Source organism: Taudactylus pleione, unplaced genomic scaffold (genome assembly GCF_031769625.1).
Source record: "Taudactylus pleione unplaced genomic scaffold, aTauple2 ptg000114l, whole genome shotgun sequence".
Lineage (NCBI taxonomy): Eukaryota > Metazoa > Chordata > Amphibia > Anura > Myobatrachidae > Taudactylus > Taudactylus pleione.
This window is the reverse complement of record NW_028284516.1, coordinates 21,725,841-21,738,486: the sequence shown is the minus strand read 5'-3', so window position 1 is coordinate 21,738,486 and position 12,646 is coordinate 21,725,841. Positions and strand designations below refer to the sequence as shown.

The following is a 12,646-nucleotide window of genomic DNA, read 5'->3' as shown; positions in this document are numbered from 1 at the left end:
TGTGAATTGTGTGCGCAGTAGCCGCACGTGCATCAACAAAGTAGTGCCAAGCATGCGCCTGTGTCATAAGTAAAGGGCCGGCTGGCTTGACAATTAAAGGGTGCTGTAACCCCCAAAGTACACTCCAGTCCAAACCAAAAAAAAAATTATTTTCTGTGTTTGTGAATTGTGTGCGCAGTAGCCGCACGTGCATCAACAAAGTAGTGCCAAGAGTGCGCCTGTGTCATAAGGGCCGGCTGGCTTGACCGTTAAAGGGTGCTGTAACCCCCAAAGTACACTCCAGTCCAAACCAAAAAAAAAATTATTTTCTGTGTTTAGCCGCACGTATATATCAAATCGATATAACATAAATGGAGGACCAAACTTTCTCCGATAAAAATAAAATAGAGAAAGATCAAGAACCACTTCCTCCTAGTGCTGAAGCTGCTGCCACTAGTCATGACATAGACGATAACATGCCATCAACGTCGTCTGCCAAGGCCGATGCCCAATGTCATAGTAGAGGGCACATACAATCCCAAATGGCAAAGTTCAGGAAAATGACCTTGAAAAAGACATTTAAATCAGCTGAAGAGAAACGTAAACTTGCCAATATGCCATTTACGACACGGAGTGGCAAGGAACGGCTAAGGTCGATCCCTAGTATGTTCATGACTAGTGGTTCAGCTTCACATGACGATGGAAGCCCTCCTCCCACTAAAAAAATCAAAAGAGTTAAGCTGGCAAAAGCACAGCGAAGAACTGTGCTTTCTAAGAAGATATCACAAATCCCCAAGGAGAGTCCAAGTGTGGTGGTGGTTGCGATGCCTGACCTTCCCAGCACTGGACGGGAAGAGGTGGCTCTTTCCACCATTTGCACGCCCCCTGCAAGTGCTGAAAGGAGCACCCACAGTCCACTTGCTGATATGCAAATTGAAGATGTCACTGTTGAAGTACAACAGGATGAGGATACTGGTGTAGCTGGCGCTGAGGAGGAAGTTGGCGAGGAGGATTCTGATGGTGATGTGGTTTGTTTAAATCAGGCTCCGGGGGAGACAGTTGTTGTCCGTGGGATGAAAAAGCCCATCACGGTCATGCCTGGGCAGAAGACCAAACATTCCACCTCTTTGGTCTGGCAATATTTCTATCCAAATCCGGACAACAACTGTCTTGCCATATGTACCATATGTAAAGGTGAAATAAGTAGGGGTAGGGACGTCAACCACCTAGGAACATCCTCCCTTATACGGCACCTGCAGCGCGTTCATAAAAAGTTACTGTCAAGTTCAGAAACTTTGGCTAAGACCGTAAGCAGTCCAGGGACACCTAAATCCCGTTGTCCTGTTGTATCCAAGCGCCTGCAAACCACACCGTCAACTCCCTCCTCGTCAATTTCCTCCTTAGTCAGGATCGGAAGTAGTCCTGCAGGCCATGTCACTGGCATGACTGACTCTCCTATCCGGGATTCCTCTGGAGGATCCTGCATTGCTACGCCTACTGCTGCCGCTGCTGCTGTTGCTGCTGCTGGGAGTCGTTCATCATCCCAGAGAGGAAGTAGGAACACCACTACTTTTACTAAACAATTGACCCTCCAACAGTCCTTAGCGAGGAGGATGAAGTACGACAGCAGTCATCCTGAAGCAAAACGTATAACTGAGGCCTTGACTGCTATGTTGGTGTTAGACGTGCGTCCGGTATCCGCCATTAGTGCAGTGGGATTTAGACAATTGATGGAGGTAGTGTGTCCCCGGTTCCAAATCCCGTCTAGATTCCACTTCACTAGGCAGGCGATACCGAGACTGTACAGAAACGTCAGAAAAAGTGTCCTCAGTGTCCTGAAAAATGCCGTTGTACACAATGTCCACTTAACCACGGACATGTGGACAAGTGGAACAGGGCAGACTAAGGACTATATGACTGTGACAGCCCACTGGGTAGATGTATCACCTTACGCAGCAACAGCAGCAGCGTCACCAGTAGCAGCATCTCAGAAACGCCAGCTCGTTCCAAGGCAGGCTACGCTGTGTATCACCGGTTTCAGTAAGAGGCACACCGCCGACAACCTCTTAGAGAAACTGAGGGAAATCATCGCCCAGTGGCTTACCCCACTTAGACTCTCCTGGGGATTTGTGATATCTGACAACGCCACCAATATTGTGCGGGCATTACATCTGGGCAAATTCCAGCACGTCCCATGTTTTGCTCACACAATAAACTTGGTGGTGCAGAATTTTCTGAAAAGCGACAGGGGCGTGCAGGAGACGCTTTGGGTGGCCCGAAAAATTTCTGGCCACTTTCGCCATTCAGCGACTGCGTGCCGAAGACTGGAGCGCCAGCAAACACTCTTGAACCTGCCCCGCCATCACCTGAAGCAAGAGGTTGTGACGCGGTGGAACTCAACCCTCTATATGCTTCAGAGGATGGAGGAGCAGCAAAAGGCCATACAAGCCTATACATCCACCTATGACATAGGCAAAGGAGGGGGTATGCACCTGACTCAAGCGCAGTGGAGAATGATTTCCGTGTTGTGCAAGGTTCTCCAGCCCTTCGAACTTGCCACACGTGAAGTCAGTTCAGACACAGCCAGCTTGAGTCAGGTCATTCCCCTCATCAGGCTTTTGCAGAAGCAGCTGGAGAAAGTGAAGGAGGAGCTAAGACGGAGCGATTCCGCTCGGCATGTGGGACTTGTGGATGAAGCCCTTCATTCGCTTTGCCAGGATTCCAGGGTGGTCAATCTGTTGAAATCAGACCACTACATTTTGGCCACCGTGCTTGATCCTAGGTTTAAAGCCTATGTGGTGTCTCTCTTTCCGGCCGACACAAGCCTGCAGAGGTGCAAAGACCTGCTGGTGAACACACTGTCAGCTGAAGCGGAACGTGACATGTCAACGGCTCCTTCTTCATTTTCTCCCGCAACTGGGGCTGCCAGGAAAAAACTTAGGTATCCTAAGCAACCCGCTGGCGGTGATGCAGGGCAGGCAGGACCAAGTTTGGACATCTGGTCCGGACTGAAGGACCTGGCAACAATTTCTGACATGTCTACTGTCACTGCATATGATACTGTCACCATTGACAGAATGGTGGAGGATTACATCGGTGACAGCATCCAAGTAGGCATGTCAGACAGTCCATACCTGTACTGGCAGGAAAAAGAGGCAATTTGGAGGCCCCTGTACAAGCTGGCTCTATTTTACCTGAGTTGCCCCCCCTCCAGTGTGTACTCCGAAAGAGTGTTTAGTGCAGCCGGGAACCTTGTCAGCGAAAGGCGTAGGAGGTTGCTTCCACAGAATGTGGAGAAGATGATGTTCATCAAAATGAATTATCAGCTCTTCGAGGGAGACCAGCCTCCAGAAGGTACAGAGGGACCTGTGGTGGTGGATTCAAGTGGGGACGAGTTAATACTTTGTGAGGATGAGGATGTACACACTGAAGAGGGTGAGGAATCGGTGGATGAGGAGGATGAGGATGACATCTTGCCTCCGTAGAGCCAGTTTGTGCAGGGACACATTAATTGCCAGCTTGTTTTGTGGGGGCCCAAACGAACCAATCATTTCAGCCACAGTTGTGTGGCAGACCCTGGCGCTGAAATGATTGATTTGTTAAAGTGTGCATGTCCTGTTTATACAACATAAGGGTGGGTGGGAGGGCCCAAGGACAATTCCATCTTGCACTTCTTTTTTTTCTTTGCATTATGTACAGTTTGGGGCCTAGTTTTTCTAACTGCCATCCTGTCTGCCACTGCAGTGTCACTCCTAGATGGGTCACGTGTTTGTGCCGCCCACTCGTGTCGCTTAGCATAGTCATCCAGCTACCTCGGTGCAACCTTTTGGACATGAAAACACTATTGTGAGGTGTGAGGTGTTCAGAATAGACTGGAAATGAGTGGAAATTAAGGTTATTGAGGTTAATAATAGCATAGGAGCAGAGAAACCAACAAATTCTGTGATTTTAGCTGTTTTTATGCTTTTTAAAAAAAAAATACAGATCCAAAACACAAAACCCAGAACCCAAAACACGGAAGGGTGGTTTTGGCAAAACCAATCCAGATCCAAAACACGAAGAAAGATCCAGATCCAAAACCAAAACACGAAAAGTGGCCGGTGCACACCCCTACTTATTGTACACAGAGGGCTTGGCTTGATTGGCTTCTGTTTCTGATTTAATGCAGGTAGGGCTTAGACTCCCTGCCAGTTATACTGAGCTTCTGGCATGGGAGTTAGCTTTCTTATCCCAGTGCCGTTTGATTTCCTTTTTCCTGTGTGCCTAGACAGTCTGGTCTCTGGTTTCCTGCATCCTGCAAATACATCTATTACTAAGGGGCATATCCAATTACCCGCGGGACCTCTCCCGCGAGTAATTGGGGCTTGATAGTCCAGCGGCGCGGGGTTAAGCTATTCAATAAAATAACTTTTTCCCCACGCCGTTAATTCCTATGTCGCACGCGGGAACACACTGTTTCCGCGAGCAACGCAGAAACAGTGTGTTATAGCATCTAGCGCGAGGCCGATTAGGACGCCTACACGCATATTTTACCTCGCACCTACATGAGGTGCGAGGTAAAGGCCGACAGCGGGGACTCGCGTGCGGGGTCTCGGGGACACCCGCGCATGCAATCCCCACTAATTGAATGACGTCAAGTGTGATAATTAGCCGCGGGGTAATTGAATATGCCCCTAAGTATCTCTTTACTTACTTTTGAACAGTGATTTTGTGGTGCATTTTCATCAGCAACAGACATTTGTTACTATACCTTCTGGAATTGTTTTCACACTGTTATCGTCTGCTACAGTCAGTTGTTGCTACACTTGCTGTGATTTGTGCTCACCATTTTCAATAATTTAATTAACCATTTTTTGAATTTGTTTGAGAAAAATGTAAACTTTCAAAGTCACTAGGCGATCGGCACGCCTCAGGAAGTGATGTGTCATCCACAGTGCTGCGTGATTGGTGCTACCTTCCATTTGTACTCACTGGACTTTTTGCTGCCTTGCCAACTATAGTGTATCTGTGAGTTCCATCGGCTTGGCTGCACAGAACATTCCTCCTCATGGTACAGATTTTGTCCTTCCCGAAGTGGTTTCCGTGCCACCTCCGGCTCTCCAGCTTGCCTATGGCTTCCAAGCTGCATCTACACCACCGTGCTGACATCGGCTCTCCAAGCCGCAGCACTGGGTATTTACCTTCTTACCATCGGCTCTTGCCGCACCTTCGGCACATTTGCCGCACCAACAGCTTCCAAGCTGTTCCCAACTCTCCAGCTTCTTCTACGGCTTCCAAGCTGCATCTACACTTCTGTGCTGCCAGCGGCTCTCCAAGCCACAGTGCTTACCATTTAATTGTCTACCAATGACTATTGCCACTCCATCGGCACACAAGCCGCACCATCGGCACATTTGCCGCACCATCAGCTCTCAAAGCCACAGCATTACCATATAACTGCCTACTAACGGCTAGTGCCATCTGATATTTGAGCTCACACACATCCTTTTGTGACTGCCTTTTACTTTGGTTACCTTTTGTGCCACGAAAATAGTTGAACATGCATCGTAGGCTACCATACAACATGTACAATATCTTGCAAGCAGGACTCTCTCTCTTATTGTATTCTCTACGTAATAACGTTATTTGTGGGTTGTACTTAAGTAATTTTGTTGTACCTTATGTTATATCTCCTATGTACGGCTCTGCAGAACCCTTGTTTTACCATAGAAATAAAGAATAATAAGAATAATGATACAATTTTATTTTGAAATCTGCTTTCATGAATAGCCTGTACATAGCTGCATGGCGTAGTGTTTTTATATTTTTGCTACCCTGATACTATGGGCCTGACTGAGAGGTGCATGCTATTGCAGCCGCGATTGTGTCATTTGCTGCAGTGCGACTGTGTCTTTGTGCTAATGCCGCAGCCGATGGTCTTTGTACGGCGATGTCCACCTGCTGCTGCACTAATCCCCTGCTGTGCATATTAAAACGCACCATCAGATGCACCATCGGAGATTGCACCTACTCTGTGGCAGGTGCAATTTCTCCATCTGGACAGTCAGTGCAACTGTGTCACTACATGCAGTCGCTGTCGACACCTCGCCTGTGTCTGGCTAACCAACCCCGTTGTGGCCACTGAAATTGCATCTCTCTGTGCCATTTCAATCTGCGTCTTAGAGCGGTAACCATCGTGACACATGCACAGTGCGACTTGGACGCAAGCGCAAACTGAAAACATTGCCCGCTTGCAAGCGGCATCGATATTACGTGCACCTCTGAATGAGGCCTTATGGGGTATATTTAGTAAAGTGAGAGTTTTTAGAAATGGAGATGATGCCCATAGCAACCAATCAGATTGTACCTAACATTTAACAAGCACCTTCTAGAAGATAATAACTAGAATCTGATTGGTTGCTATGGGCAAAATCTCCACTTGTAAAAACTCTCACTTTAGTAAATATACCCCTATGTCATACTTGCTGATAATCAGCTCCTTCCTTCCGGGAGGGAGCTGATTGTTGGCTAATAGCAAGGGCGTGTCTGGACAGTTATGACACAATGGGGGTGGGGCCACATGATTGCGTCATCATGGCCCCGCCCCCTCTACACAATGCCGTTATTTTCGGCATTGTGAAGCAGGGGGCGGGGCCACGATGATGCGATTCAGCGCAAATCGCATCACCGCCCACCCCCCCCCGCTGCGAGGATTTCTAGTTTATTCTGGGGGGAGGTCGGGTGGGCTGGTGAATACCGGGAGGCTTGCCTGCCTTTCCGGGGGGGGCCGGGAGCTGCACCCGATATTCGGGAGGCTCCCGGCCAAATCGGGAGGGTAAGCAAGCCCGCCCCTATGTGCGTGTGTTCTGTTAGGAAGGACCACTCATTATTACATCTTTAGTTAAAAAACAAATAAAAAAAACCCACAAGAATTTGAGCAAAATAATATAAGAAATAGCCCAAACAATTGTAAGTTCTCAGAACTCCAGTTGTTTATTAACCACAGCTTGCTCACAATGACATACAGGAAATAGCACTAATGGAGAGTAGAATACGCAGGAAGCAACTTCCTTAGGGTAGGAACAATTTCAAAATCGCAACTATGTTTGACACTCGGTGGCTTTTAGGCAATTCCACACTTGGCACGTGCACCCTGTCTAATGATCCCTGTAGTTCTACCGACAACCTATTCAGGTTTGTATTTTTTGCTAATAAAGGTAACCCTCATACTGCTGAACAAATGGCAAAGTTCTCCAGGTTTAATCTTAAAAGACTCCACCTTGCGCACAGAATATGCATACAAAATAATCCTTAATGGCAAAATTCCTAATTAATGTTTGCAGTATAGCAGAGAGCGAACAGGGAGCTATTGCTAGAATAGAGCCATTTTTGCTTGTTGTCAGGCCCTTGTGCAATGGCGTTGCTTAATTGTCTTGTACTATTTCTACTAGTTTTTGTGAAAGATACTGTATTATACACCAGATCCTATGTGCCTCTTGCTTGTCTTTTGTTCACTGACCAAAGAACAGAGACGTTCTGCAGACATTACAGACTATCAATAATGGAATAGCAGTTTAGCCTACACTGGAAATCACTGCAAATGTCTTACCATAAAACCCAAGGAAAAGTTTTTTGTTTTTCTGACAATACGTAAGAACCTCTCTGGACACTGACATGTAATAACATCATTGTACTTGGGATATAAAGACTGAATTAACAAAGTTGAAAGCTTACAAAATATATGTCTCAGTGATGGCTTTCCTCACCACCACCGACCTTGTGATTTCTTGTTTGTTATGTACCAAAGAAAGACAGCAGGGAATGAGATTAGACATGAGTAATTGGAAAGTTTCAGCAAATTCAATTGAGAAGAAACAGACAACACCTAAAGCCTGTTACAGGACATGTAAGATTATGAAATAACTTGCATAATGCAATACTTGTAATTTTTTAACAAAAATGTAAGTATTTACAAAATAAGACCCAATTTTTTTTTCATTTTCTTTTTTTTAAACATGAAGCAAATCATTCTGCAAAGAGATCACATTTTTTTATAGTGTTTTTTTTTTTTTTGTTCGGAATGAGTTCTTGTCATTTGTTTTTCTTTGATTTGTTTTCGTGATGTCATACATTTTCCATATCGTTATCGCATGATCCGTAAGTATAGGCAAATAAGGGACTAATGGTGGTATATTCTCAGCCTGACAATTCTTCCTGGAGCTCCTTGTTCCTGCGGACCTCGGCAGCATGTCTCTCCTGAAACACAACAGATGGTTACATTAGTATGTAAAGCATTTTGGACACTGTGGTATGGATTTAGGTCAGACTTAGGGAACTTGCAAGGTTTCTCAGCACCCTAGGCAAAACTTCAGCCTAATGCCCCTAATATCCACTTCTCAGCCCCTCAGGTGAAAGTGTGGAAACAGTTTCTTATAAGTTCCATAGCCACCGCCTGCTTTAAATAAAACAAGAATGTCTCTCTCAGAGACATCTTTCATTTTTTTTTGACAGGCAGTCTCATTTGTGCCCCACTAGATCCCAGCGCCCTAGGCAGCTGCCTAATCGTAGAGCCGGCCCTGGGCACTCCTTAAGTTGTAGCAGTCCGAGCATTCCAGTACTCAAAGTAACACAGTAGCTGTAGAGCTGGAGGTTTCCTCTTACTGATGGAGATGCACCAGATTTCAATGGGTATTGAATGCAGGTTTTTTCTCTTTTAGTTCAGTGAAAATACACATACCCACAACCAGGGACGGTTTAAGAGAGGAGGGGACATGTGTGCAGTCTCTGTGCAGCCCCCCCCCCCCCAAGGCATCTATGCAATGTTTTCGGTGACTTCTCTACTGTGCAATTCTCTGGGGAAATGGCCGCTCCACCATTTTGCCGGTGATTTCTGCAGTGCCGACGCGAGACTCGGGAGAGGTAAGTATAATATATGGGTGCAGGGAGTGTGGTGTGGGCCCCCCTGGACCCACGGGCCCGTGAGCACCGTACACCCTGCAGCCATTATAGATACACCACTGACAATTACTGTTTGTGCCCCTCCGACTGTTTTTTTTTCTGTGGATTAATGATTTCAGACAAATATGGAATATGTTAGCTTCACTCTTAACTCAGTTGGTAGGTGGTTATCATTAGTGAGGGAACATTGGTCTCTCAAAAAGCTTTTGTAGCTTTGCTGATTAAATACGTGGTAAGGACTACAAAAGATAGGGGTATGTCCTAAACACAGTTTCTGGCAAGTAGCATCACACCAACATATAAATGAACATTTATCTTTTATTAAGTCAAATATTTGCTTTGATAATGATAATAAAGTTAAATTTTATTCAAGTGAATTCTGGGTAATACATTTGCCCGTACCCTTACCTTTTCCTGAAGACGTTCCAAAAGGGAAGCTAAATAGGCTTCACGGTTTTCTTTAATCTGTTCCATTTTAAGTATCAGTTTTTCCTCTGCCATTTTGCTAAAATTGTTATTTTCCTCCAGAGCCTTTTGGAGAACTTCCCTTTCATGCTCCCGTTTCTCTGCCAACTGCTTCAGGATTTGGGCTTCCTGAGACTGTGGAACAAAATGGGATGTAACATTCAGTGTTTATCTATTACAATAAATCTATCTCTTGGTGTTAGTCAATTTTTATTAAAAAAGCCTAAAACAAATATTAAATATTAAGTACTTCATGTTTGTACCATCTCTTTTTAGAGTAGAGCATAGGGGGGAATTTAATTCAGCACAAAGGACGCAATGTGCCATTTGGGAACAGCACATTGTGCCAGGATCGCAAGTCCAGCATATAGCCGATATATGTACAGCCGGGCATTTCACATTGCGTTAAATTGAATTCCCAGCATAGATTTCTCTGGAAAACCACAGTTTTAAAGTCTTAAAGAGGATTTTTTTTACTGTAGCAGCATAATGATTGTCAGTAATTTAATAGTAGATATGATTTACAGTTTGCAAAATGGCATCTAAAAAATACTGTATAATATCAATATGATGTTATGGTTGTTATCATAAGCAAGATGAAAAGCTTTGAAATTGATGCTTATATTTGAATACATCTGAAATGACTGGTTATCAAATGTAATTATATATTTTATTATTATGCTGCACATAGTAGAACATACCTCATCCATGCCAAAGAATAACACACATAAAATGCTTTCCATATGATAATACTGTATATTGGGTTTGATTGAAGCAATACTTACAGCTTCTCTTTTTCATTCTACGCTTCTTTGGGCAAAATCACCTCAACTAGACATTTATCTCAACCAGGGAGGGATGCAATATTCTCTATTATGTTTTCAACCCCCCCAAAAATGCAGTTATTGGGGACTTGACCGCTTTTCTCATATGCACCAAGCTCCAGAGAGCAAAGCTTCCGCAGCTTGGAGACGGTGGTCAATGCCATCTTCAGATGGTGTTGCCCTATAGAAGCCTGTGGGATTCTTATTGCATTCTGAACTGAGAGGGATCCATTTGAATCCGTCCCAGTGTCCCCCGTGGCATGTGCAGAAGGGTGCCAGAGGGACTTCTGGATCATAAACCACGAAGTCCCTCTATCGCAGAGGACAGCGCTTATTGGGATTTTCTTGATGCATACCAGTGTTATTAATGCCAACATGCATTCGATGAGTGGCGGGATGCATTGAATGCAAAATGTGATGCTTGATGCATCCCGTCGTCAGACATTAAACTGGTCCCAATAGACCCAGCACAGCACCTGCACAGCGCCTGCACCCAACTCCCTTCATGTAGTATACTCCCAACCATCCCGATTTTGGCAGAACAGACCCGCTGTCCTGCCATCCCACCCACTGGCAGCAGTGTCCCTGGGGGGGAGGGGTTTGGGGGAGCACTCATCACCACTACTCTGTATATCAGAGCAGTGGGTAATACATGCCGTGCGCATACAGCTTGTAAACAGAGCAAGGTGAGCCTGGGGGGCAGCCTAGCAGCTCGGGAAGCTCTTTAAATTGGGCTGTGGTGCAAGACCACGTCTCTCTTTTTTGGGGACATGCCTTCAACGTGTGATTGGTTGTCCTTCTTTCTACTCCTACATTATGAAAGGTATGATCTATCACAGGATCCTCCAACAAGACATAGTGATGTGATAGACAGGCACCTTACTTTCTCATATAATAAAAATATTTAAAAACATAATAAAAAAAAACTAAGGACATCAAAGCATAATTTAAAACAATACTGATTAAAATAATACAATGTTTTAATTCCTTATTTTAAAACTACTAGCCATGTATTTAAAGCCGTAGTGCACCCTCTACTATAACATTTTAGGATAATATAAGTCACCGTGGAGAATCTATAACTTATGTAAAAGCACAGCTTGTTGCCTGGTGCATTATGGTGTACATTTAAATGGATATTATAATTAGCATTTTGCAACATAACATACGTATCATCAATATGGTTCTTTTCATAAGCAAGAAGTGATCTTGGAAAAATTGGCCACGCATTTAGTCCACCTAAGGTCTTTACTTCTACTGTAAATCACTTCAAAACCCAAATAACTGGACAGGAACTGTTACTGATCCACCACCTAATATAAACACAATGTTAACTTGTAATACTTTATCATAATTAATTCCATATACATATCTCAACTACCCCCCAACATGGACATGCTACAATGTGATTATAATCAATAGACAGATAGAAAAGATTTTGGGGTCAGTCATCTGCAGAAACCTCATTTTGATAAACAAGCAATTTGGCTACCACTGAATTGGAAAAACTGTGTTACGCATCTATTGATGATATTTAGCCCATATCATTTAATATCACATTCAGGCACCAGAATCTCATTACAGGTAGCAATATTCTCTAACATCTACTACACAGGCTAAGTTAATAAAATATATAAAGAGTCTTATAGACTGTGAACAATTTGAGAAATTTACTTTGTTCGCTCTCTTCACCTAAATACAGCTTCTGTCAAAGATGTTCCTGTGTGAGATTCTCATTTGAAAAATAAGGCTTTGACCTGGTAAGAAATGTATATATTTTCATGGTATACCTTTCTTCTCTCCTCTGCAGCTTCCAATTTTGCCTGAATCTCTTCTAAGGAGAGATCCTTCTTCTTTGGAGAGGCCAAAGTCCTTGGAGCCTCAGAGACTGGAGATGGTGGTTTTAGTATCAGCTCAAAAGCCTGACCAGATGCACGCTTGTTAATTTGTACCACTTCCATATCTAAAATGCATGGATTGAAAACATAATTAGAACTATGTGGATATTCACATACATATAGACCAGGGGTGGGGAACCTTTTTTCTGCCGAGCGCCATTTTGTTACATATAACATTATTTGTGGGCCTGGTGCAGGCCACGCCCCCTCCGTGTGACGTCACAGGGGCCGGGCCACATTCGTCCGTGATTACAGCCATGCCCAGAGAATCCTGAGGATGCTCCGGGGAGCTGTAAGGGCAGCAGTGTGACCATCTGAAGCATCCTAAGGACACTCTAGGCAGCACTGCTGCATAGATTCTGGATGCAGGGGGCCATTCTAGGCACCCTGCTAGCCAGATGAGGCTAGCAGAAAGAAGCTTAGATTGCCATACCAAAGGATTCCGCAGGCCTTATACGGCCCCCAGGCCTGAGGTTCCCCATCCCTGATATAGACAAATACTTCCTTTCTACTTGATCACTAAGACAGATGGCATTATGTGTT

At 44.6% G+C, this 12,646-nt stretch overlaps 1 protein-coding gene across 1 annotated transcript in view; it reads right to left on the bottom strand.

Annotated features, from left to right (window-relative positions):
• Nucleotides 1-6,932: 6,932 nt before the first annotated feature.
• Nucleotides 6,933-12,646, bottom strand: part of STMN2 (stathmin 2) — a 52,250-nt gene continuing 46,536 nt past the window's right edge. Inside the window, exons 3-5 of the mRNA XM_088471566.1 lie at nt 11,996-12,168; nt 9,325-9,516; nt 6,933-8,214 (exon numbers count right to left, since the gene is read on the bottom strand). Coding sequence (XP_088327692.1) covers nt 8,155-8,214; nt 9,325-9,516; nt 11,996-12,168 — 425 coding nt within the window. The 3' untranslated portion in view covers nt 6,933-8,154. The remainder of the gene's footprint in view (nt 8,215-9,324; nt 9,517-11,995; nt 12,169-12,646) is intronic.